This window comes from Idiotropiscis lumnitzeri, chromosome 1 (assembly GCF_059441095.1).
Source record: "Idiotropiscis lumnitzeri isolate Australia: NSW breed Sydney's pygmy pipehorse chromosome 1, RoL_Ilum_1.0, whole genome shotgun sequence".
NCBI lineage: Eukaryota > Metazoa > Chordata > Actinopteri > Syngnathiformes > Syngnathidae > Idiotropiscis > Idiotropiscis lumnitzeri.
In genome coordinates, this window is record NC_142391.1 from 45,875,695 (window position 1) to 45,903,519 (window position 27,825).

General features: G+C 44.9%; 2 protein-coding genes across 15 annotated transcripts in view; both read right to left on the reverse strand.

Annotated features, from left to right (window-relative positions):
• ccdc125 (coiled-coil domain containing 125) overlaps nucleotides 1–27,825 on the reverse strand; it is a 42,547-nt gene that overhangs the window by 13,989 nt on the left and 733 nt on the right. Inside the window, exons 1-5 of one of the 4 annotated variants that reach the window (XM_088303270.1) lie at nucleotides 10,500–12,646; nucleotides 10,248–10,311; nucleotides 7,725–7,995; nucleotides 5,050–5,111; nucleotides 4,900–4,986 (exon numbers count right to left, since the gene is read on the reverse strand). In XM_088303270.1, coding sequence (XP_088159396.1) covers nucleotides 4,900–4,986; nucleotides 5,050–5,111; nucleotides 7,725–7,995; nucleotides 10,248–10,250 — 423 coding nt within the window. In that variant the 5' untranslated portion in view covers nucleotides 10,251–10,311; nucleotides 10,500–12,646. Of the gene's footprint in view, nucleotides 1–4,899; nucleotides 4,987–5,049; nucleotides 5,112–7,724; nucleotides 7,996–10,247; nucleotides 10,312–10,499; nucleotides 12,647–23,661; nucleotides 23,747–27,278; nucleotides 27,345–27,825 lie in introns of those variants that run through there. The other 3 variants (XM_088303261.1, XM_088303277.1, XM_088303285.1) reach the window with 3 other exon arrangements.
• The window catches only part of rad17 (RAD17 checkpoint clamp loader component), a 72,005-nt gene continuing 68,175 nt past the window's right edge, over nucleotides 23,996–27,825 (reverse strand). For 10 of the 11 annotated variants that reach the window (XM_088303184.1, XM_088303175.1, XM_088303105.1 and 7 more), the window contains one exon: nucleotides 25,032–25,421. In XM_088303184.1, coding sequence (XP_088159310.1) covers nucleotides 25,133–25,421 — 289 coding nt within the window. In that variant the 3' untranslated portion in view covers nucleotides 25,032–25,132. Of the gene's footprint in view, nucleotides 24,128–25,031; nucleotides 25,422–27,825 lie in introns of those variants that run through there. The other variant, XM_088303201.1, reaches the window with a different exon arrangement.

Genomic DNA, 27,825 nt, shown 5'->3' on the forward strand with positions numbered 1-27,825 from the left:
TTAACCTTTTTTTTCACCTCCTTTCTTTTATTATTATTTTTTTCGTCAATTTTTGTTTTATCCCTTACCATATATGTGTATGTGTGTTCTTGGATGTGTTGATGTGTGTGTGCGGTGACTACTTTGGTGCAATGTCTGGTGTTTGGCTCGGGGGAGGGTTGGCTTGAGGAGGGAAGAACGATACTCGGGTATATGACATACAATTGTATAATAATCAAGTTGATTTTGTGAACTTGGTTATATCCTTGCAGAAAAGTATGTTCAAGTGGTGCAGGACATGTATTAGGACTGTAAGACAGTAGTGAGATGTGCTGGAGGTGTGACAGAGGAGTTCAAGGTGGCGGTGGGACTACATCAGGGATCAGCTTTGAGTCCCTTCTTGTTCGCTATGGTCATGGACTGGATGACAGACGAGGTTAGACAGGAATCTCGATGGACCATGATGTTTGCCGATGACATTGTGATATGTAGTGAGAGCAGGGAACAGGTGGAGGAGAAGCTGGAGGCATGGAGGTTTGCCCTGGAAATGAGGGAAATAAAGATTAACCTTAGAAAGACAGAGTATCTGTGTGTAAATGAGAGGGACCCAAGAGGAAGAGTGAGCTTACAGGGAGAAGAGACCAAGAAGGTGGAGGAGTTTACGTATCTAGGGTCAACAGTCCAGAGCAATGGAGAGTGTAGAAAAGAAGTGAAGAAGCGTGTGCAGGCTGGCTGGAACGGGTATTACAGTACTTTTATCACTGCAGTTTTTCTATCATTGCAGTACTTTCACTATTACAGTACTTTTATCATTGCAGTATTTTTTTTTTATCATTGCAGTAGTTTTACCACTACAGTACTTTTATCATTGCAGTATATTTGATCAATTCAGTATATTTTTTCATTACAGTACTTTTATCATTGCAGAATTTTCTATCATTGCAGTATTTTTCTATCATTACAGTACTTTTATCATTGCAGTATTTTTATCATTGCAGTATTTTCAATCATTCAGTATTTTTTATCATTGTAGCGTTTTTATTCATTTCCCCTCTGTACCATGGACAGGCATTAGGAGAGTTTCCTTACACTTGTATATATACGTTTATACTGTGTATATTTGTATGCTTTTTATGAATGTCTGATGCCGCCTCTGTGCGATCTATATCAAATTTCCCCATTCTGGGACCATCTTTATCTTTATCTTTAGAGAAAGGTGTCAGGTGTGATGTGCGATAGAAGAGTTTCAGCTAAAATGAAAGAAAAGATTTATAAAACTGTGGTGAGACCAGCGATTGTCTGGTCTGGAGACAGTGCCACTGGAGAAAAGACAGGAGGCAGAGCAGGACTTGGCAGAGATGAAGATGCTGAGGGTCTCTTTGGGTGTGACCAAGATGGATAAGATCAGGAATGAGTACATCAGAGGGACAGCACAGGTTAGGGGCTTTGGAGATGAAGTCAGAGAGGCCAGACTGAGATTGTTTAGACATGTCCAGAGAAGAAGTAGTGAGTATATTGGCAGAAGGATGCTGAGTTTCCAAGTGCCAGGCAAGAGGTCTAGAGGAAGACCAAAGAGGAGGTTTATGGATGTAGTTAAAGAGGACATGAAAGTAGTTGAAGTGAGAGCAGAGGATGCAGAGGACAGGGTTAGATGGATGCAACTGATTCGCTGTGGCGACCCCTGAAGGGAAAAGCCGAAAGGAAAAGAAGAAGAAGATTATGTCTAGCCTGCAAGCAGCCATCATCAAATATGTATCCAATAGTCAATGAAAAATCAGTTTATTTATTTCACTGTGATGATGTTGATCGTGGAAACATGATAGATTTGTGGTCATTACGTCACAGTTATGAGGTTTGTGGTCCCAGCCTTTCCTATGTTCAGTATGCATGTTCTCCTAATTTTCACTTGAGTATCTTTCTCCCACATACCAAAATAATGCATGTCTGGTTTACTGAAGACTAAAGTGTCCATAGGTGTCAATGTGAATGGTTGTTTGTCTATATGTGCCATGTGGTGACTGCGACCAGTCCAGGGTGTATCCAACTGCCCACACACGGAATCTCTGCATTTTATCCTAGCACGGCTCTATTATGTAAAGGGCCTTGAGATAACAGCTGATATTTGGCCAAATAAATAATAACTCCACGGCAAAAAAAATAAAAAATTGTAAGTTATAATGGGAGTCAGTGGGACATAAATTACAAGCACTAATTACATTTGATGTTTTTACATTTTATTATCCATTTCCCAACTGCAATATTCTAAAATTCCTGCTTTTTGTCATTTAGAACTTTGACCTATTTTTAACACCTGTGTGATATTTCAGCTCCATGGAGTGTTTTATTTTCAATGCTTTCTCTTTCATGTAAATACATAAAAGCCAATAAAAGGCCCAAAAAAAATGGAGAAAGTCGCACAAGGGTTAAAGGGATCATTCGGTCGACATGATCCATTTTTCAAGAAGAAGCTACAGCCATTAGCCCGCACTTCATACACACACTGCAGGGCAATCATTTTTATTTTTTTTAGATTTTATGTGAACACAACAATTCAGATTTCTTCAAATCTGTCGTAGGCCTGTTTAAAATGTTGATATAAATCAATTATGTATCAAATACACCTGCAGTGTGGACGCTCAGGTTACACTCACCAGACCTATATATCAAAACATGAAAGCGTCAAAAAAAAAAAGACACGTGCAAAGAGCAATGGCAACGTATATAATAACATACTTCTCCGTTAAAAAATATAACCACCACGGCTTTGTTTTCCATTCATCTCCATTCATCCAACCATTTATCTGCCGCTAATCCGGGGTATGGTCGCAGAGGCAGCAGCTTCAGCAGGGAAGCCCAGAATTTCCTCTCACCAACCACGTCTTCTAGCTCTTCTGGAGGGATGCCCAGGCGTTACCAGACCAAATGGGAGACATAGACTCTCTCACATATCCTGGGTCATCCTCGGGGCCTCCTGTCAGTGGGACATGCCCGGAACACCAAACCAGGGAGGCGTCCAGGAGGCATCCTAATCAGATGCCCGAGCCTCCTCATCTGGCTCCTCAACGTGGAGGAGCAGCAGCTCGACTCTGAGTCCTGGTCGGATGACTGAGCTTTTGCCCTATCTCTAACGGAGGGATAACACATCATGCGGACAAAACTAATTTCGGCCACTTGTATCTAAGATCTTGTTCTTTCGGTCACAACCCACAGCGTGACCATAGGTGTTTGTAGGAACATAGCTCGGCCGGTAATACGAGAGCTTTGCCTTTCAGGTTAGCTCCTACTTCACCACAATAGACCGATAGACAGATCTCACGCTCCATCCTACCATCACTCGTGAACAAGATACTTTAACTCCTCCACTTGTGGAAGTATCTCGTCCCCAACCTGGAGAGGGCACTCGACCCTTTTCCGACTGAGGACCATGGTCTCAGATTTGGAGGTGCTGCTCTTCATGCCAACCGCTTCACACTCTGCGGCAAACCACTCAAGTGAGAGTTGTAGATCACGGCTTGAAGAAGCCAACAGTACCACATCATCTGCAAAAGGCAAAGATGCAATATTGAAGCCACCAAACCAGACCCGCTCTTTGCCGTGGCTGCGCCTAGGAATTCTGTCCATAAGTTATGAACAGAATTGGTGAAAAAGGCCAGCCTTGTAGGAGTCCACCCCTCACTGGAAACAAATCTGACTTACGGCCGACAATGCAGACCAAACTCGGCTGAATAGGGTCTGAACATCCTGTATTATTGGGCTTGATACCCTGTACTCCCCAAGCACACACCACAGAACTCCCCGACATGGTTGAACACCTTCTCTAAGTCCACAAAACACATGTAGACAGGTTGGATGAAATCTCATGCACCTTTGAGGACCCTGCTAATGACTGATTATAAAGCTGATTATCGAACAGCAGTTTAGGGTGTCCTGGTGCCAAATGTACAAAAGAACAGCCTTATGTTTGAATGTGATGTTTACTATGGACAATCCATGACTAACACAGAAGTCAAAGATAAGAACATGTGATTTGAGATCGGGGAGTACATTCCTCCCAGTCATATCATTCAAGGTCTCACTGTCAATGACCACGTGAGAATTGAAGTCCCCCACAAAAACCCCAGTCCACCGGCATGAATTCCAATGTACAGGCAACGAGCAACGGCGCAATACATATGTCCACATGAGCTCAATGCCTCTCTCCGTGGGCACCTCCACAGTGGAAGAGAGTTCAACTCGTCTCAAGAGGACTTGTACCAGAGTCCAAGCTATGTGTCGAGGAAGCGCTACTATGTCTAATCGGAACTTCTCAACTCTCGCACCAGCTTGGGCTCCTTCCCTGTCAGAGAGGTGACATTCCATTTCCCTTGAGCCTTGGGCTTCTGTAGCTGAGGATTGTACCTACATGGTCCCTGCCTTTGGCTACTCACATTTCACATCGCCATTATGGGCCCTCTCACATGCAGTGAGCCCATGAGAAGGGGGACTGACACTGCCCCATGAGTGCAGGCCCGGCCACCAGGCATTTGCCTTCGGGCCCCACCTCCAGGCCTATCTCCAAAAGGGGACGCCAGTGACTTGTGTTTGGGTGAGGGAGAATGGTGTCAAGTTATTTGAGCCATGCTTTGTCTGGTCCCTCAACTAGGACCTGTTTGCCATTGATGACCCTTCCAGGGAAATAGAGCCCCAGGCATCTTAGCTCCTAGGATCCCTTGGTCACACAAACTCCTCCACCACGATAACATGCCAGCAGAGGGAGGTCATTCAGATATAAATATAAAAATAAAATAGAATAATTAGTCTAATAGTTCATGAGCTAAACATGTTGCTGACTGTTATTTTGATCAAAATTTTACTTTGTAAGGAAATCAAAGAAAAATATCATTTACATTTGGACTAGAGTGTATGTAAGAATTGTACTACCTTTCCCTGTAGGATCTTCAGCGCTTCAAATTTGCCTTCTAGGTAACGATGTGCCACTTCCAACTCGCATGTTAACACATCGATTACCTGTCAAACACAGGGGAACCGTCAGTCCCAAAGGTGTATATTTCTCAGTGATTTCTTTCTTACCTCACAAGATTCCAGTATTTTGTCCCTTAACTCTTCTTTGGTCATGTCAGCAAATGAGCCAGCTGGATAGTCAAAAGATGTAATTTTACATTAAAAGTTATCCTGACATTTGACAATGCGACGCAATGGAATTGCACACATTACGAAACAATTCTCTTAGTATTTGCACTTCAACCAAGAGGAAAGGATTAGATGCAAATTTGCAAAAATTTGCTTTAAGGGTGATATGACGAAAGATGCAGGCGATTGTGACATCATGAGTGAGAGTAATGTTTTCTCTGTTTTTAAGTTCGCGAGTGAGAGGTAGTATAGCTTAGCTTTAGAGCTGTGTAGTACCTGAAATCCAGCATTTAATTTTAAAGTCAGGTTTATTTCTGTTCTGTGCTTTATAAAGTTATATTGTATATTGTATTGTATTTCACATACTATACATTACTTAACACAGCCATCTTGGGTATAAAGGGAGTTTTCTTGAAACTAAGGCTGTGTCCAAATTCTCAGGGTGTGTCTTCCGCAGGCCGGATTTTCAGCCGCATAACGTCACTTCTGCCGCAACTCCACCACATGAGGTTTCCAAATTCTAGAACGATAACTAATAAACGACAATTTGCAGGCTGGTATATATATTATATATTATATATATATATATATATATATATTATATATATATATTATATATATATATTATATATATATATATATATATATATTATATATATATATATATATATATCCAAAATTAATCTGGCACAAATATCAGCCCATAAAACAGCACCTTCGTTTTTAAGGCCGTTAAGTTTTTCATTAGTATTGCCAGCCGCCATTGCATGGAATATAAAATATAAAATATAAGCTACGCCAGGTAAATTTGCAGTAAACTAATCAGCAACCAGCTTTGCAAGTGTTCGATGTTTGGCGCCCTCTAGAGGTCTCTTTCGGTCCTGCAAAAGCACAATCAAAGTAACACATGGTTGTAGATGGCGGCTGGCAATACTCATGATAGTTTACGACCTTCAAAACGAAGGTGCTGATTGGCCGACAAGAAGATCTATGTATCTGGAATCCATTGCTCATCCTAGAGGCACAGTGGCCTGGTATTTGTGCCACTAGAAACTGAATATTTGAATTGAAAACGGAATATTTGAATTAAAAACTGAATATTTGAATTTTATACTGAATTATTGAATTGAAAACTGAATTATTGAATTCCATGAATTGTAAATGGAAAATTCTCATTAAAATTAAACAATAATTATACAATTGTTGTTATTCAATAATTCAGTTTGTAATTCAATAATTCAGTTTTCAATTCAAATATCCAGTTTTTAATTCAAATATTCAGTTTTCAATTCAAATATTCAGTTTCTAGTGGCACAAATATCTGCCCATATTTCCACCTCTGTCCCAAGCTCTAGTGTTAACCAATCAGCTCCCTCTAACCCTTTGTGTCTTGTCCAGGTTTTCCTTTTTGTCTCGTTAATTTGTTTGTATTTAGTTCCTTTTGTTTTCAGTTCTTGTCGGTTCGTTGTTGTTCATGTCAGTTGTCAATGTCTCCTGTCTAGTGTCTGTCCTCCGTTCCTCAGCGTGTTTCGTCATGGCCAGTTATTTTGCTACTTTCTTAGTTCGTCACTTTATCCATCTTGCTTTGTACTTTGAGATTTGAGTTTTTCCCAGCGCCTTGTTTGCCTTTTTGTTTACATTGAAATACACTTTTGAGGTACTCCTGTCTGGCTTCCCTGCATTTGGTTCCTCTTCCACTCAAAACCTGACACCAACATAAAAATGAAGAGGTTTGAGGTTTCCCGTCCACGTCTATTTGCCAACAAAAACAAATATATTTTAGTATTTAAATATTTCTAATTAAAACGTGAATAACAATTTTATTGTTGGTCCCCTATTTTTTTATGTTATGCAGAACAGGGCACTTGACCCTTTCTTTATGGTCAGTCCCCTGCCCTCCAACCGCAATCTCAGTAGTGACCCTCCAGCCTTATTCAAAAATATTTTCAGCCCCTGACGCCCCCCAAAAAAGTGTGTGCATGACAACGCAGAGGGAAAAATGTTAACGGCAGAGGATTATTTAAACATTGTTAGCTGGCTAACTCACAATTCAAATCCGCTTACCTTATTAGGGGCTTATTATGTATGGTCTTTTTCGTCTCTTTCTTCTGATTAGTCTCCCCCCTCTTCTAATGGTATGCCCCAGTAGCAGGTAGGAGGCGCAGGTTACGTGATGTCAGAATAAGGAAATACAGGCACGCTCACGTCTCTTCATATACAAACAGTTGGAGGCGCTTTTGACGCGTTTTGAGGCAATTTTTGTCATATGCCCATTTCGCGAGTAGGTTCATCACACGCACGAGGGCCGAGTCGTGTTCCGGACTGAAATCCACCTCAGGCCATTGTTAATATAACCTTTCTTTAACATTTGTCACTCCCCGCCACCCCAAAAATGGGCGTTGGGCCGGACCGTTCCACCCCCGGGACAGAGTGCCCAGCTCTGATGTTATGTCTGTGTAATATAATAAGGTTTAGTTGGGCCATAAGTTAGACCGTCTTTCCGTCTGCTTCTGTTTTTGGTTTGTTCAATACAAAAAATACAATTAAACTTTATTTATATAGCATATTTCACAACAGGGTCTTAAAAACTGCTGTAAAAAATATTCTTGAATTACCATTACCAATGAGTGGCATCTTCCAGATGGTCATTTTGTCCCAGAACCCAGTCATTAATCTGGGTATACGGGCTGCTTCCCTTGCCTGGCTTCGTCTGTACTCATCTGCATCAGGTGAGATGGGCACACTTGTTTCAATGGAGGTTTTGCTCTTTTTCCAGGTTGAGAAAGATGTTGTTCTGACTGTCATGCCATCACCCAGGTCTCCAGTCACAAGGTCCTCATCCAGGCTGATGGCCTTATGGAAGTCTTGCATCAGCATCAGGCCAAACTTTGAATTACATAGACAACAGAATGGATTTCAAATCCCATGTAGTAGTTACGGTAATTAGATTTAAACTCTGGTTAATTTCAAGAGTAAAGCCAACAAACTTTTTCTCAGTGTCAAGTTTATAACAAAACTGATGTTCCAAAACTAGCCTTTTATTTGACGTTTCATTTTTTTCCACATCCATGATGTACACAACTGGACAGAATTGTTGGTAACTAACGCCTGTTAAAAACCTACAGTGGTCAAAGAGAAAAAAAAACACTCCCGAAAAATGACGCGACCCTTAACTTAATATTTTGCTGCACAACCCTTTGAGTCAATCATTCCAATGAAACAATTTGTCACATTCAGTGAGAATTTTTCACCTCTCATAAAGTATTATGACCCACTCTTCATGAGAAAAATGCCCCTATTGTCTCATATTTGAAGGGCATTTTCTCCACATGATGTTTCAGGTCTATCCACAGATGTCCAACAGGATTTATATCAGGACACATAGAAGGCCACTTCAGAAGAGTGAAATATTTTGCTCTTTGTCATTACTTGTTTTATCCTTGATAGTCTTGAGATTTCATTGTACCATTTAAGACATTGTGAGGCAGATGAAGCAAATGGTCAATGGGCTTTCACTTGTATAGCGCTTTTCTACCAACGGTACTCAAAGCGCTTCACACTATTACCTCATCTACCCACTGATGACATACCATCAGGAGCAACTGGGGATTCAGCATCTTGCTCAAAGATACTTAGACATGGTGCCAATTGCAGGGGATTGAAACCAAAACCTTTAGTTTGGGAAACGACCACTCTCCCACTGAGCCACGCCAGCCCCACAGCAAAATCAACCCAGAATAACATAACCAGAATCAGAATCAGAAATCCCTTTATTGTCATTGTACAGTGTGCAACGAGAATAGAGAGCTCCCCTGTCCAGTGCAATACAACAATAATTTAATCAAATATATAAATTAGATAAATATGAGAATAAATAATGTGATGGAAAATAATACGAAATTGGATAAATAAAACACATTACGTCGCTGTTCTGCAAGGTAAGGGTGGTCGTGTGTGTGTGTGAGAGTTCAGAATGGTGATGGCTCTCGGAAAGAAAATGTTTTTCAGTCTATTAGTCTTTGATTTGATGCACCTGTAGAGCCTGCCAGAGGGCAACAGGTCAAACAGGTGTGAGTTCGGCTGAGTATTGTCTTTGACGATATTGAAAGCGCTGCTGAGGCACCGGGTGGTGTAGATGTCCGACAGGGAAGGGAGAGGGCAGCCTATAATCCTCTGCGCCGTTGTCCTCCGGAGCCTCACTCGGTCTGCCTCAGTGCAGCTGCTGTACCAGGTGGAGACACAGTAGGTCAGCAGGCTCTCAATGGACGAGTGGTAGAAGGCCAGCAGCAGCTTCTTGTCCAGGTTGAATTTCCTGAGGACCCTCAGGAAGTGCAGACGCTGGTGGACCTTCTTTACCACTGCTGTGGTGTGTTGTGTGTCCAGGAGAGGTCATCGGAGATCTGTACTCCCAGGAACTTGAACGTGTGGACCCTCTCCACACACACGCCTTCGATGCAGAGGGGGGGCGGTCCCGTCTTGTTCCTCCTGAAGTCGACGACGATCTCCTTTGTTTTTGCAATGTTGAGTTGCAGTCTGTTGTCCTCACACCAAGCCGTTAGTCGCTGGACCTCCTCCCTGTAGGCTGCCTCGTCCCCTTTCAAGATCAGATCGACCACTGTCGTGTCGTCGGCAAATTTGACGACGGTGTTGTTACCGTGGGCCGGGCTGCAGTCATAGGTGTAGAGGGCGTATAGGAGAGGGCTCAGCACGCATCCTTGAGGGGACCCGGTGCTCAGCGTTCGGGTGGAGGACGTGTAGGGGCCGAGCAACACAGTCTGGGCTCTGTTGGTCAGAAAGTCCTTAATCCAGATGCGTGTGAGGGCAGGGAGGCAGAGAATGTCCAGTTTGGAGATGAGGATGTCTGGTATGATTGTGTTGAATGCCGAGCTGTAGTCCACAAAGAGCATCCTGGCATAGCTCTGCTGTTGTTCCAGATGGCCCAACCCAACATGCAGAGCCACATCCAAGTTTCACAGTAGGAGCAGTTTCATTTTTTCATTCATCTGAGAACATTGAACTGGTTACCTTGCCAAAAAGTTCAAATTTTATGTCTTCTGTCCATAGATCATTCTTCCAGAAGCTTTGTGGCTTATGTTAACCATGCATTTTTGCAAATTCCAGTCTGGCTTTTTACTTACCATATGTTCACGACCATAGGGCGCACCGTATTAAAGGTCACAGTCTCAGTTGCAGGTGCTATTCCTGTATTTAACACATACATAGAGCACACCGTATAATTGGGTGCAGGCATGTTAAAACATACCTTAGTTTAGCATGCATGCACACTAAAGCATAAGCTAGCAGGCATGCTGGTGTATGTTTATAAAAAGACAGTGGGAGCAAAAAAGAGTTCATTATTACTTTACTGAAGCATTGAACGATGTACTCACATTTTTTTTTTCAGTCCTCATCCACAAATCCATTAAAGTCCTCATCTTCTTTAATCCTAAACGTACAGTCAGTCTCTCTGGCGCACAGCCTCACAGTTGCAGTGCGGGATTTTGTGAAAACTCGAACAGCAGTGCAAACAGACTCATTAACTTGTGCTTGATTACACAACGCTGATGCAGGCAAGTCACTTCTCAACACATTATGTATGGTCATGGTGTTACATCAGAATCAAAATTATCACCCATCAACTGAACAGCATACTAGCAACCAAAACAAGGAACAAAGAAATACAATCAACAAAAAAAACATGTCTCTTAGGGCGGTACGGTGGATGACTGGTTAGCACGATGGCATCACAGTACAGAGGTGCCAGGTTTGATTCTGGCTCCGGCCTTCCTGTGTGGAGTTTTTATCCCCGAGCCTATGTGTGTTTCTTTTGGATTTCTTCATGATTGGTTTCCTCCCACACCAAAAACATACTTTATGGGAGTACTTCTCAAATAGTTTTAGTTTAGATTGGTCTTTGTGAGATCAAGTTAAAACGAAATCAGTTTTTACCGCTAAATGAGGGCACGCCTCCAAACTTCGGGAGTTCACATGTTGCACGCCCTCGTAAGAAAGGTGGGGGAGTATGCCCTTACAGTGTTGTTTTTGGCAGCCATTTTAGATTTAGTCTTTGTCTTACTCTTTTGGACGAAAATGCTCACTTGGTTTCGTCAGATTAAGTCATTCCTATTTGTGATAGTTTTAGTCTAGTTTTAGTCAATGAAAACTCAAAAAAGGTTTTAGTCTAGTTTTAGTCAGTGGAAACTCCAAAAGGATTTGGTCTAGTTTTTGTCGACGGAAAGTAAAAAAAAAAGTTTTAGTCTAGATCTCGTAAATTTAGTCGACAAAAACTCAAAAAGGTTTTAGTCCATTTTAGGTAGAAATAGGCATACAGTAATCCCTCGCTATATCGCGCTTCACCTATCGTGGCTTCGCTGGCTTTGCAGATTTTTTTTTACAGTGGTATTGTGCTCTGTGTAGCGGCCCCTTGGATTTCAAATAAGGACGCAGAGAGTTTCAAACGGGTGTCGATAATCTTTTACCGCTGAACAAGCATGTTCAGCATTCTGCACCGTAAAAACTACAGAACAACAGAAAAACACAAATTGTAATAGTAGTTTCACAAATAATTCACATATCAATTATGTATACACAACGCTCCTGTAATGGCAGAAATTCACTTTTCTCGTAAGCTTCGTTAATCAGTGCGGGCATTTGAAGGTCGTTCTGACTCGTCCGTGGCGGCACATCATTTTATCCACAGCTTTCACTTTCATTCAAGTACTGACACGGACCCAAAGGAACTCTTTCGTCTTCTTGTATTAAAAGTTTCACATTCCAGTACAGCGAGCAATGTTGTTCAGTACAACGAATGGATAACATCTACTTGAACTATGAGAACGCTACGGGAATGGTGAAAAGCTGTTTCGCTTCTACGACGACCAGCACTGTGGTGTATTGTACTGTTTTGTGAACGACAGTACTGTACATGGGACTGATTTTTTTTTTTTTTATCATTGCAGTTTCAAATTTCCCCATTGTGGAACTAATAAAGGACATCTTTATCTTTATCTTTTACCATTACAGTACCTTTATCATTGCAGTATTTTCTATCATTGCAGTACTTTTACTATTACAGTACTTTTATCATTGCAGTATTTTTTTATCATTACAGTACTTTTACCATTACAGTACCTTTTTCATTGCAGTATTTTCTATCATTGCAGTATTTTTATCATTGCAGTATTTTTATTTTTTTCCCCTCTGTACCATGGCGAGACATTAGGAGTGTTTCTGACAGGGATCGCCGGTCGGCGAGGAGGGGGAGGACCCAAAATGCGAGGAAGCAGGGAAAAGGGTAACTTAAAGGGAATTTATTAAATGAATCAACAGGGACAAACAACGTGGCAGGGTGAAAAATAACAAAGGCCAACTAAACGTGACTAAACTGGCAGAAGGACAAGGAACAAAACGAGACGGGAACGAACTAAGCAGACAGGGACAGGAGACCAGGGCTGAGAGCATGAACATGGCAGGAAACAAACGCGGTCGTGGAAGTCCGTGAAGTACGGCAATGACCCGACACTGTGTTGTCGGTCTGGGAGGCTTAAATAGTCAGAGTGATCAGGGGAGCAGATGGGAATCAGGTGCGTGATGATTGACGGGAAGCAGGTGTGTGGCTGGCGAGGGCGGGTGCTGAGGAAAACGCCCCCACTCAGCTGACAAAATAAACAGAAAAAGCACATGGCAGGAAGGAGGGAAGAAAATAACAACAAAAACACTGACATGCCCGACACGGGTCATGACAGTTTCCTTACACTTGTATATGTTGTGGGATGTAAGTGTGTATATACATAGGGATCTGTGTATGTACGTATATACTGTGTATATTTGCATGCTTTTTATGAATGTCTCCTGCTAATGTTATACATTAACGGCTACATTACGCCTCCACCTCGGTGTGATCTATATCTTTGCTGCTGTAACACTGCAAATTTCCCCATTTCCACATCTTTATCTTTATCTTCGATTCATCTTGTCTACAACTGATCCTCCACGTCAGCAGCAGCACCCCACGTCGCCTCCACGTCAGTAGCAGCAACCCACGTCGCCTCCACGTCAGCTGCAGCAACCCATGCAGCCTCCACGTCAGCTGCACCGACCGTGCAGCCTCCGGTGCCTGCCCCTCATCAGCCTGCCGACCAACCCCTTCGTGTAAGTTCTATATGTTCCGCCAAGCCAGTTCCCCATTCTTCTTCGTCTCTTGTTAACATCTTTGATTACGACACCATTTTGTCCCCCCATGTTTTTGTTAATTCAGATTTAGATGATGACCCCTATTTTCATTTGTCTGATTCCGAGTTTGACCCAGATTTTGATTTTTCTCAAGAGTTTTCTTCTCCCAGTCAGTTTTTGTCACGGTTTCCTTACGAGTCCTTTGAGTCTACCCCTGAATCACACCCATCAGACCTTTACTTGGGCACCCGATTGGCCATCTATCCTGGACCGCCGCGGGGTGGTCAACGACGGCGCCCAAGTAAAGGATCTGCCACCTCTCGTCATAACACCCACTTTTTACACCCTGAGTCACGTTTTTCCGATTCACTTAGTTCACCTCGTCCGTCTGTTTCTGTACCTCGTCCACAGTCTGTTTCTGCACCACCTTTCGTTCGACCCACGTTTTGTAGCGCACGTTCACCAGCCCCTGTAGTCCCGGTACCTCGTTCACCATCGGTTTCAGCACCTGCTCACGTTCCCCTGGCACCCCCTAGCTCGCGTTCACCAGCCCCTGTAACCGTGGTCCCTCGTGTTCCCCATTCCCCTGATTCCCTATGGCGGCAGGCTGATAGGGATCAGGGCCCCCGGTTCGGCTGTGCCCGGACCGACTGCTGCATCCGGCCCTCTGTCGCCCCCTCGCCAGCTGCTGAGTCCCATCCGGACTCCCTGCCGGCTGCTGAGCCCCGTCCGGGCTCACCGTCAGCTGCTGAGCCCCGTCTCAGCTCCCCGCTAGCTGCTGAGCCCCGTTCCGGCTCCTCCCCAGCTGCTGAGCCCCTTTTCGGCTCCCCGCCAGCTGCGGAGCCCCGTCCCGGCTCCCTGACAGCTGCTGAGCCCCGTCCCGGCTCCCCGCCAGCTGCTGAACCCTGTTCCGGCTCCCCGCCAGCGGTTGAGTCCCGTCCCGACTCCCCGCCAGCCGAAGCGCCCCGTCCCAGCTCCCCGCCAGCTGCTGAGCCCTGTTCCGGCTCCTCCCCAGCTGCCGAGCCCCGTCCCGGCTCCTCGACAGCCGATGAGCCCCGTTCCGGCTCCCCACCAGCTGCTGAGCCCCGTTCCGGCTCCCCACCAGCTGCTGAGCCCTGTCCCGGCTCCCCGCCAGCTGTTGAGTCCCGTCCCGACTCCCTGCCAGCTGCTGAGTCCCGTCCCGGCTCCCCGCCAGCTGCTGAGCCCCGTCCCGGCTCCCCGCCAGCTGCTGAGCCCTGTTCCGGCTCCTCCCCAGCTGTTGAGTCCCGTCCCGGCTCCCCGCCAGCGGATGAGTCCCGTTCCGGTTCCTCGCCAGCTGATAAGCCCCGTCCCGGTTCCCCCCGAGCTGCTGGGGCCCGCTCTGGCCTCCCGAGAGCTGCTGACCCCCGTTCCGGCGCCTCGCCAGCGCTTCAAGTCCCTGTTCCGGCGGAGCACGTCCTGCTTCCACCACCAGTCCCTGTTCCGGCGAAGCACGTCCTGCGTCCGCCACAAGTCCCTGTTCCGGCGGAGCACGCCCTGCATCCGCCACCAGTCCCTGTTCCGGCGGAGCACGTCCTGCGTCCGCCACAAGTCCCTGTTCTGGCGGAGCACGTCCTGCGCACGCCACAAGTCCCCGTTTCGGCGGAGCACGTTCTGCGTCCGCCACAAGTCCCTGTTCCGCCGGAGCACGCCCTGCGTCCGCCACAAGTCCCTGTTCCGGCGGAGCACGCCACGCGTCCGCCATAAGTCCCTGTTCTGGCGGAGCACGTTCTGCGTCCGCCACCAGTCCTGGCTCCGGCGGAGCATGCTCTGCGTCCGCCACCAGTCCCTGTTCCGGCGGAGCACGCCCTGCGACCGCCACAAGTCCCTGTTCGGGCGGAGCACGTCCTGCGTCCGCTACCAGTCCCTGTCCCCGCTGCGCCCGGCCCGCCGCCACCCCTATTCCCTGTCCCGGCGGCGCCCGACGATCCGTCGTCGCCCCAAGCTCCTGCACCGGTGGTGGAGGACGACACGCCGCCGCCTCTCGCCTCTGCCCCGGCGGTTCCAGATGAACCACCGCCACTTCTCGCCTCCGTGTCGGCGGCGTCCGACGATCCACTACCGCTCCAGATTCCTGCCTCGGCGGTGGACGATGACCAGCCGCCGCCTGCCGCCCTTGCCTCGGCGGCATCCGACGAACCGCCACCACTCCACGTTCCTGTCTCGGCGGGGCTTGACAACCAGCCGCCGCTCCACTTTCCTGTCTCAGCAGGGTTCGAGGACCAGCCGCCATGCCACGTTCCTGTCTCGGCGGGGTTCGAGGACCAGCCGCCGCTCCACGTTCCTGTCTCGGCGGGGTTCGATGACCTGCCGCCGCTCCACGTTCCTGTCCCGGCGGGGTTCGAGGACCAGCCGCCGCACCACGTTCCTGTCTCGGCGGGGTGCGACGACGTCCGCCTGAATGGCCCCATCGGGACGCACTGGTCTGGCCCCCCGGCCGGCCGCCTGAATGGCCACATCTGGACTCGCTGGTCTGGCCCCCCGGTCGGCCGCCTGAAAGACCACAACTGGACTCGCTGGTCTGGCCTCCCGGACGCCCGCCTGACTAGTCTTTTGATTGCGGGTCGTGGTCCCGCCTTCCGGCCCCCTTCCACCCACCCCCGTTTTTGGACAATGTTTTTTTTGTTTGTTTTGGGACGTCTGGGATCCGTCCCTTGAGGGGGGGTACTGTCATGACCCGTGTCGGGCATGTCAATGTTTTTGTTATTGTTTTCTTCCCTCCTTCCTGCCATGTGCTTCTGTTATTGTTTTGTCAGCTGTGTTAGCGTTTCCCCTCAGCACTCGTCATCACCAGCCACGCACCTGTTCCCCGTTACCCTCATCAAGCACCTGCTCCCCTAATGACTCGGACTATTTAAACCTCCCAGACCGACAACGCAGTGTCGGGTCATTTTCGCCTCTGTGTCTCGCTTTGTTGCCGCATTTCATGGACTGCCACGACCGCGTTTATTTCCGGCCCTGTTCATGCTCTCTGGTTCCTTGTCCTTGTGCCCGTTCCGTCTTGGTTAGTTGCCTTTGTTGTTTTTTTGTCCACGCCCCGTTGTTGTCCCTGCTGAGCTCTTCAATAAATCCCCTTTAAGTTTCACCTACCCCGGCTTCCTCGCTTCTTGGGTCCACCTCCTCATCGCCGCAAGGCGAAACCTGACATACACATCGAGATTCTTAGCTACGGACAATGTAAAATAACGAAAAATCACAATGTCAATTCATTCCCAAGACAATCAAATTAATGCTACTTACCTAGTGTGTGTTAATATAGATGGCTTTTTTTACCGCTCCTCTGTCAACATATGAGCACACGTCTCAAAGTGAAGCAACTCGGAGGGCACTGCAGCACCACAACTTCCCATTTACACGCACAAACAAACCACAACAATGCATCATATCAAATGCATTGTAAAATAATAAAAAACAAATAAAGCTGACAACTTCGCGGATTTCACCTATCGCGGGTTATTTTTTGAACATATTTTTTGTACGATTACTGTACAAGGTCTCCACCCAATAGCAAAGACTTTCTGATTGACTACTCAGGATTATGCATTACAAACAGATAAAGTGGTAACGACGGAATCAATGCTCATTGCTCCAAAATAAGCTGAGAACCAAACAATTTCATTTGGCAGCTGTTGTAGCATCATTTCACTTAAAGCAACAGAAATAGACCAGATAAAAACGTTTTAACAACAGACTTGTAATAGACTTGTTATAATAGTGTACCACAAGAACAAACCCTATCAAGCATGTCTTTTTTACTTGTAAGAGCTTGCTATTATCAGAAAGCAGTAGCCTACCGAGTGACAATGACGCCATGGTCCGTCAAAGGAAAGCGTGTCAGTGTTTTGTTGTGCCGGTGTGCGCAATGGTGCATTCGCCGTGAGTGTGCTCTGCGTGCTGTCCCGGTGGTGGGTGTGCCCAAACAAGTATAGGTTGCACCAGTATTGCAATTTTTTGAAAGACAGATTACATGTGCAATAGTCAGGGCTGCCATAAATTTTGAACGTCTGACGGACCACACGCTAACAATTTTGCCGACTCATCTCGTCACCAAAAATTCATGTACATCATGTCACCGAAGTTGTCTTCCTGCAGCGTTTCATTTGATTAACTGATTTACGTACTTCAGAATTTAGCTATTATGTATTTTATTCTCTTTTCTGCCCCCTCTTCTTCCGCTTGGGAATTAGGTGATGGTGAACGAAATGGAAGTTTCTCTTTCTATTCTACAGTGACTGACCACATCCTCGGAGGCGCTGCCATTAAGATTACGGCATTGATCAACTGGGCGAAGATCCACTCTACCGAAGTCGCCTTCCTTCAGCCATTCATTTGATTGACTTCCACATTACCGTACTTTCACAACTATATGCTGGACTTAAAAGTCCCAAATTTTCTCCATAAAGGACAAGGGAGTGCTCTATGAAGGGAAAGAGTTCCACATATCTCTAGGCGCGTGGCTTGGTTGAGCAGTTCGTGTGACCAACGAGCAGTAATTCAGGGTGAGTCTTGGCACCCGCTGTTGGTAAAGTTTGGGACCACAGAGCACTCTTGTACTAACTGGGAGAAATACACTTCTGTATTGTGTGAGCACTCCTGTTGGTCATGGTTTGAGACCACGGTCGGTTACAACAGACCTGTATGTATGTGAGGGAGAAAGTTGGATAAAAGGTACCCTGTCCACAATGTCGTAGTCTGTCTTATCATTAATGTGATTGTAAGCGAAACATGTCAGGTTAGATTAATCTTTACACGAAAGCCCCTGCAAAAATAATAATAATAATAATAATAATGCATACATACACGCTGCTCAAACCACACCACTCGTCTCTCTAACGAGCCATCTGATTGGCTGAGACTGTAGCACTCCCAGAATGCTTTGAAGTACAAGGGATATGAATAGCATGAGAGATGCATGTTTTGTGTTAATTGTATTTCTTTGCTCGTTGTTTTGGTTGTTACATGTGTGGTGGCTAGTCAAATGCTTACTGCCATTTGTGATCATGTACTGGGAATCTGAGGGGCTGTGTGTCAACAAGTCTGACAATGCCGTAAGGACAACTGTACTCATGCTAGCATGCATGCTAAGCTAAGGTAGATTTTGACTTGCCTGTGCCCAATAATACGGTGCGCCTTATGTGTGTGTTAAATACAGAATAAGCACCCGCAATGAGACTGTGCCCTTTAATACGGTGCACCCCATGATCATGAAAATACAGTATTTCAACTAACATTTACGTTTAATGTTGCCCACTCGGCATCCATTGATCAGGCTCATCCTGGAAGGTGGATTCCACCATCTGTGTTATAATAAAATAAATACATTAAGGACACACAACACCACAGCAGTGGTAAAGAAGGTCCACCAGCGTCTGCACTTCCTGAGAGTCCTCAGGAAATTCAACCTGGACAGGAAGCTGCTGCTGGCCTTCTACCATTCGTCCATCGAGAGCCTGTTGACGTACTGTGTCTCCACCTGGTACAGCGGCTGCACTGAGGCGGACAGAGTGAGGCTCCAGAGGACAGTCAAAACAGCGCAAAGGATTATTGGCTGCCCTCTCCCCTCACTGTCGGACATCTACACCGCCCGGTGCCTCAGCAGGGCTCTCAACATCGTCAAAGAGAATACCCACCCAAACTCCCACCTGTTCGACCTGATGCGAGAATGTATTCGTGATGAGATTAAAGACACTGTTCTTAAAATTCCGTCGAATTCCGCGATAAATGGTGTTAATAGGGACATTAGGGCTGATAACTGTCCGATAACCTGATGTCAATTTAAAAAAATATCTCTTGAGAGCCTAACAAAATTGGTTAGTGCAGCAAAACCGACAACTTGTGTGCTCGATCCGCTTCCTGGCAAACTAATTAAAGAACTGTTTACGACCCTAGGACCGTCTGTTTTAAATATAATTAATCTATCACTTACCACGGGTGTAGTACCAGCAGCTTTTAGGACCGCCGTTATCCGACCGTTACTTAAGCAACCAAACCTTGACCCAGAGAGTCTCATCAACTATAGGCCGGTTTCAAATCTTCCGTTTATTGCAAAAATTCTTGAAAAAGTCGTAGCGCAACAACTTAATGAATATATGACTGCTAATAATCAATTTGAACCTTTCCAATCGGGTTTTAGAGCCGACCACTCTACTGAGACGGCCCTTGCTAAAGTTACTAATGATCTTCTCATAGCTATGGACGCCGACACCTCATCAATATTACTCTTACTCGATCTTAGTGCCGCTTTTGATACCGTTGATCATAACATATTATTAAAACGCCTTGAAACGTGTGTTGGCATTTCAGGTTCAGCGCTTTCTTGGTTTAATTCATATCTGTCGGAGAGGACGCACCGTGTAATTCATGGCAATACGACTTCGGATCTTTGTAAGATCACATGTGGAGTTCCGCAGGGATCGGTACTTGGACCTCTATTGTTTAGCATCTATATGCTACCGCTTGGTGATATAATACGGAAATATAACATTAGTTTTCACTGTTATGCTGATGATACGCAATTATACATGCCGTTGGATATAACGAATCCGCGCGACTGCTATAAATTAGAGGCGTACCTTGCCGAAATTAAACAATGGATGTCTTTCAATTTTTTGCGTCTTAACTCAGATAAAACCGAGATGCTCATCATTGGACCAGCGCGTCATCGGTACCTTTTCAAAGACAACACTCTGAATATCGATAAATGTAATATTATCCAAAAGGATTCAACAAAAAATCTCGGTGTTATATTTGACGCAACTATGTCTTTTCAAATGCACATTAAAAATATTACTCGAACTGCGTTTTTTCATCTGCGTAACATTGCTAAAATTCGCCCAATTTTATCAACGTGTGACGCGGAAATCTTAATCCATGCGTTTGTTACGTCTCGCCTCGACTATTGTAACGCTTTGCTCTCGGGTCTCCCCATGTCGAGTATTAAAAGTCTGCAGTTAGTTCAAAATGCAGCAGCTAGACTCTTAACTAAGACGAGAAAGTTTGATCATATTACCCCGATATTAGCCAATTTGCATTGGCTTCCGGTCCACTTGAGATGTGATTTTAAAGTTCTGCTAGTTACTTTTAAAATATTGCACGGCTTAGCACCTTCTTATCTCGTTGACCTCGTGGTACCATATGTTCCGTCCCGAAACCTTCGCTCACAAAATGCTGGTCTTTTAGTGATCCCGCGAGCCAAAAAGAAGTCCGCAGGTTCTAGAGCGTTCTCTATTTGGGCACCAATGCTTTGGAATGCACTTCCCTCAGATGTTAGAGGCGCCACCTCAGTAGAAATGTTCAAAACACTATTAAAGACGCATTTATACTCTTGTGCATTTAGCTGAAATATTTGTTGGCCTGTTTACTGCCGCTTTTTTTTCTTTTGTTTTCTTTTCTGCCCCCTTTTCCCCCGGCTGGGGGATTAGGTGACGGTGACCCACTAGGAAGTTTAAGGCATTGACCAACTGGGCATGCACCTGTTCCAGTGATGTCGTCTTCCTGCAGCGCGACATTTGATCAATTTATTTATATACTTTAGCATCTAATTTAATTATTTGTTGGCCTGTTTACTGCCGGTTCTTCTCTTTTCTGCCCCCTCCTTCCCCTGCTTGGGAATTAGGTGATGGGGACAGGCTTTGAAGATTACGGCACTGACGAACCGGGAAGGGACCTGCTCTGCCGAAGTCGTCTTCATGCAGCGCCTTTTCTGATTTCCTTATATTTCAGCACTTCATTGAACTACTTGTTGGCCTGTTTGCTATTTCTGTTCTTTCTTTTCTGTTCCCAATTCCCCGAATTAGGTGATGGCGATTCACTTGGAAGTGGCTGTACTGAATTTACACCAACTGACCGGTACAAGATCGAAGGCTCATCTTCGGATATGCTGCCATGGATATTACGGCCCTGGATGAGGACCCACTCCACTGAAGTCATCTTCCTGCAGCACTTCATTCAATTGACTCTTATATTATCTCATCTATTATTGCATAGCATCATTGTATGTGTCAAATGTTGCCCAGTTGGCATCCATTGCAGCCTGGTCATCCTGGAAGGGGGATTCCCCCATCTGTGGTCCCTTCTCAAGGTTTCTCACTTTTCCCCTAATGAGGTTTTGTGAGTTTTTCCTTGCCCTCCTGGGGGTTAAGATCGGGGATGTCGATTGTGGCTATGTAAAGCCCTTTGAGACTGTCTGTGATTAAGGGCTATACAAATAAAATTGACTTGACTTGACTTGACATGCCCTCTGGCAGGCGCTACAGATGCATCAAATCGAGGACCAATAGACTGAGAAACAGTTTCTTTCCGAGAGACATCTCTATTCTGAACTCTCACACACACACGAGACCACCCTTACCTTGCAGAACAGCATCGTGATGTGTTTTTATATACCCAATTCAGTATTATTTTCCATTGCACTCTCTTATTTATCTAATTTATATATTTGTCTGTATTATTGTTGTCTTGCACTGGAGAGGGGAGCGCTCTAATCTCGTTGCACACTTGAGTACAATGACAATAAAGGGATTTCTAATTCTAATTCTAATTCTAATTTTCACCGGGACGGTATGGGACAGGATTTATCATGGTCCGGGATAATATAGCCGTAAGGGGGCACAAGCCAATGTCTGCTTATGTGTAAATACAGAGTGTTGTGTCAGGAAGGGCATCCGACATAAAACTTTGGCCAAATAAACCATGCGAATCAAATATATGACTTCCATACCGGATCGGTCGAGGCCCGGGTTAACAACGACCGCCACCGGTGCTGTCGACCTACAGGGCGCTGGTGGAATTTGGACTACTGTTGGTCAAAGAAGGAGAGGTGGAAGATGTGTACAAAGGAAGAAAGAGAAGAGGAACACTAAGAGTCTAGGACTGAGACTAGTGACTTTAAATGTGGGAACTATGACGGGGAAATTAGAGAGCTCGTTGGCATGATGCAGAGAAGAAAAGTGGACATACTATGTATTCAGGAGACCAGGTGGAAAGGGAGCAAAGCTAGAAGTTTAGGAGCAGGGTTCAAGTAGTTATATCATGGTATAGATAGAAAGAGAAATGGAGTAGGAGTTATTGTTAAAGATGAGTTTGTTTGGAACATCCTGAAAGTAAAAAGAGTGTCAGATAGAGTGATGAGCCTGAAGCCAGGAATCGAAGGTGTGATGATCAACATTGTTAGTGGGTAGGCGCCACAGGTAGGTTGTGAGCTGGAGGAGAAGGAGAACTTTTGGTTGAACCTTGATGAAATGAGTGGACATGTTGGGGCAGGAAATACTGGTGATGAGGAGGTGATGGGCAGGTTTGGTATTGAAGGATTCTATTACGATTACTGGCATTATTTTAAACACATGCGGGACAGAATGTCGATAATTAAAGTTAGCAGGTTCATATTTACTGAATATTTTAAACATTGATGAAACAAGAAGCATTTATCAAATGAAACTAGAAGCACGGGCCACAAGACAAGAATGACTGGGATTGTAGGCCTGATATTTTCTGATTTATTATATTATCCTCATATGCTAAATTCATAATACTTAGTTTAAATGTGTGAACTTTATTGAAATTCTCAGTAGTGAGAACAGATTTGCACACATAGCATTTCCATGAGCTGCCCTCACATTCACAGCACTTCATGGACAAAGACGACGAAGCACATTCTCCACATTGGCTGTAGAGATGCAGACATACCAAATTGGGCACTGGAGGACTCACACAGACGCTATAGCAAAAAACACATTCCGAAAGACAGAACAATTGGAGATCGGAGCACACGCAGATACACACTTGCACATACACGTGCACATACACAGGCACATATAAATACACTTGCACATACACACGCACACTCACCCCCACACACACATACACGTATACCTGCATATACATACACACCAACAAGATTACAGAGGAATGCCAGCGGGAAGAGAGACGGAGAGACTGCCCACCGGAGATGGCCAGCCTTGGCATGCCAGTCTTGGGGACCAGACGGGAATCAACTATCCAGACGATGACTAACCTGTGGAGGACCGTCCCTTGGACGTGGACCCGTGCCGTGGGAGGGAGCGAGGACGACCGATTCAACCTACATTACCCTCGACATAAAAAACTCCTATAAAAACGGAAGCTGGGCTGAAAGATGGTGCGCATTTTTCGACTGTGCTTGCCCGAGTGCAGTTTCTTGTAAGATTAAGAAAAAGCCGCCCAGATATCTGTCTTTGTACTATTTCCTGAACTCCAGAAATTGAAGAAACTAAATATCGGAACTCTAATCAGTTGTTGAGTCTTTATTTGACCCTTTTCTTCTTGAGTACAAAAAAACGAACACGCATTGGAGTAAGTTTGGCTTTTAAATGTTGATTTACTAACCACTTCTCATTTCCACGGTGACTCAACTCCAACAGTATCCAGGAGAGGAACGCAGAAGGACAGATGGTGGTTGACTTTGCAAAAAGGATGGTAATGGCTGTTGTGAATACTTTCTTCCAAAAAAGGCAGTAACATAGGATGACCTACAAGAATGGAGGTAGGAGCACACAGGTAGACTACATCTTGTGTAGACGGTGTAATCTGAAGGAGATCAGCGACTGCAAAGTAGTGGTAGGTGAGTGTGTAGCCAGACAGCGTAGGATGGTCGAGTGTAGGATGACTCTGGTGGTGAAAATGACAAAGAGGGCAAAGGCAGAGCAGAGGACAAAATGTTGGAAGTTGAAAGGGGAAGAGTGTTGTATGACCTTCAGGAAGTAGTTGAGACAGGCTCTTGATGGTCAGAAGGAGCTCCCAATTGACTGGACAACTACAGCAAATGTGATCAGGGAGACAGGTAGTGTGTCATCTGGAAGGAAAGGAGATAAGGAGACTTGGTGGTGGAATGAGGAGGTTCAGAAATGGATCCAGAGAAAGAGGTTAGCTAAGAAGAAGTGGGACAGTGAGAGGACTGAATAAAGTAGACAGGAATACAGGGACATGCAGCGGAAGGTGAAAGTGGAAGTGGCAAAGGCAAAACAAGGGGCTTGCGATGACTAGTATGCGAGGTTGGAATGTAAGACCGATCTTTACAGGTTGGCAAGGCAGAGAGACAGAGATGGGATGGACGTGCAGCAGGTTATGGTAATTGTTCAACAGAATCTTAGTGATAAGATGCAGAGGAATGGAGAAGTGTGCTGGTGCCCATTTTTTAAGAACAAGTGAGATGTGCAGAGCTGTGGCAAGTACAGAGGAATAAAGCTGATGAACCACAGAGCTGTGGGTAAGAGTGGTGGATTCTAGACTGAGGGCAGAGGTGAACATCTGTGAGGTATCAGTATGGCTTTATGCCAAAAAAGAGTACAACAGATGCAATATTTGCTTTGAGGATGCTGATAGAGAAGTACAGAGAAAGTCAAAAGGAGCTGCATTGTGTCTTTGTAGATCTGGAGAGAGCTTATGACAGAGTTCCCAGGGAGGAACTGTGGTCTGTATGAGGAGGTCTGGAGTAGCAGAGAAGTATGTTCAAGTGGTGCAGGACATGTACGAGGACTGTAAGACAGTGGTGAGGTGTGCGGTGGGTGTGACAGAGGAGTTCAAGGTGGAGGTGGGACTACATCAGGGTCAGCTTTGAGTCCCTTTTTGTTCGCTATGGTCATGGACAGGATGACAGACGAGGTTAGACTGGAATCTCCATGGACCATGATGTTTGCAGATGACATTGTGATATGTAGTGAGAGCAGGGAACAGGTGGAAGAGGAAGAGTGAGTTTACATGGAGAAGAGACCAAGAAGGTGGAGGAGTTTACGAATCTAGGGTCAACAGTCCAGAGCAATGACGTGGCACTGTTTCCTTCTCTTGCCATCTTCAACACTCACTGTAGCAGTTCACAGCCGACTTTGAAGTGGTTGGGATGAAAATCAGTACCTTCAAATTTGAGACTATGGTCCTCAGTTGGAATAAGGTGGGGAGAACATTCTGACCCCAGAGTGGGAGTATCTTGATGTCTCGTCATCTCAAGTTCATAAAACACGAATGTGCTGCGGAAGGCCTCTGCGTACTGCTGAGCTGTGCTTTGTGTCGTCATGGAAGCGCGGCTGTGGTGCGGAGAGAAACAGCGCGAAGGGCAGCTTCTGGGTGGTAGCTTTGACGATAGCTTTAATCTAAGCAAAATCAAATAGAAACTCAATCAAAATTATGCAGTGAAATAAATACAGAGTCGGCCTGCAACATACCACACTCGCCTATTCAGAAACTCAACTCGTAGAAAACTAACCGACCAGTACACTCATTCTCATTTACGCAAACTGAATAAGGATGTCAACACAATAAAAAAAATACATTAACTGAACAGACAAATTTGGATGGGCTTCTAAACTAATAATATAAAATGGAGACGGATGCCAGACACACTCACCTTCACAAATTCAAACTGAAACTGAATTAAAATGGAGCACTAACACAAATACAGGAAACACCACTGGGGCCGAACCTGGACAAAAAGCACACGTAACTATAAAACCAAAATTACATAGTGAAGGGGCGACATCCTGTGGCTGCCTCAAGCCACTACCTTACAGCTACAAGTGAGTGGGAGATCGACACAGGCAGAGGAGTGCAGCATCTGAAGAAATGTGAACTCTTGGCCCATCATGGTGAAGAGGGAGCTTTGCCTTCCGGCCACTAGCGGAGCCAGAGGGGAGGTGGGTAGCCCTGGACTCCCCTGAAATCTGATTGGACCCCCCAGGTGCCACCTCAGATGATTGACATATCGCAGCACGGATTTTGGCGAAGGCAGTGGCCATTACTCTGTACGCCAAGAAAACAATGCTAATTTTGAGTGTCTTAACATTCACGAAAGCTCATGAAACTTTGCACACACATCAGCCCACACAAAAAACTTTGGACCGACGGAGTGACAGACCGAAATACATCTCACGGACTAATTGACAGACTTAACTGACATACTTGCTGATGGACTGATGATTACAATTTGGTTCGTCACAAAAAAAATGACAGATGAGGCTGTTGACAGATGATCAATGACGGACCAGCAAAATTTTGTAAAATCCTCACCTGACCATACGCATAACATAAAACAAATAATACAACAAACACTGTGAAAACAGTACATTAAAAAAATGTAATGCTACTAAAACATAAACAGTATATACCACAAAACAATGTAACAGTGTCAGCCTCAAACTGGGTCGAAAGCCAAAGAACAAAAATGTCTCTACAAACGACATTTAAAAATGGACAGATGTATCTTATCCATCATTTGCCTAACAAGAACAAAAGTAATGAGAAAGCGAAGGACCAACGAAGCAGCCCCAATTGTACTTTACACCAAGATCTATGAAAAGTTGGAGGCATATGTAACAGCCCAAGACCTACAAGAAAGTCTCTTGGAGCCATTTTTCATTTCACATATTTCATACTTCATTGTCCTCTAAGGAAACTTTGTCATTAGCACTGAACTGGTCCTACAGTTTGCAGTCAGCAGCATCATATACACACCGGGGCCACACACATCACACCAACAAGTGACACCCACATCAAGGGTGACTTAAAAAAAAAAAAAAAAGCATAGTGCCGGAATCACTAACCAATTTCAGTTTCACTAACCTACATGTTTACATTTATAATCGTTATATAAGTAGGAAGAAAAGAATGTTTATAACGGTTCAGCCTACTGCGAGGCACTCTAAATCTCCTGCCAGAGGGAAGAAGTGGGTACTCTGGGTAAAGAATGTGAGTTTGATCACACAGTATTTTGCCTCAGAATGGATTGTTCATAAATAGTGTTGATTGAAGGATGATTATTAGTGCCCATGATTTTCATGGCATGTTGTACCAGAGACACTCCACATTGGCCCCCCAGCTGAGTATCATTAATATGGACTCCAAATTACTAAGAACGGACCTGCATGATGGGTTCATTCTGGATGACCACCGGCCTCAAGTCATCCACAGCTTTAAAATTGAATATTTTTTTCAGTTTTCTTTACATTTCTTACAGATCTCAAAATGATAAATTCCTCAACTTTCATCTTCGTGCAGCAAGCCCAGGATGGCAGTGTCATCTGAAAATGGCAAAATGGAATTATTACGATGGCCTTATATACAATTGTTGGTATGTAACGTAAAGAGCGTAAGGGAGCTGAAGCGATTTATATCTGATGTACTTCCAAATTTGGTTCCTTTTAAGTTATTGAAAATGAAGTTACTTCAAGTGTTTAATTTAGTCAAATGCTGCTGCTATTGCAACACAGTTTGACAAGAAAGTAAAATTGTTTCTGAAGGTCAGAAATGCACAAAAACCTTATGAAATGTTTTTTCTTCAGAAAATGTTGACAAATGTGGTGTTTTCTTTTTGTTACCACTGAATGGAAGACACGCCATGTCATGCACAGATAATATATGCATGTGAGTAGCTGCAGATTTTGTGTATGAGGGATTATTTCCCATGGGTTTGCGTCTTCTGTGAAAATAGGAGTAGGAGTTGAAGGTCTAAATATACGTGAATATACGCGCCCAGATTATGCCTAGCAAAAAAAATCCACA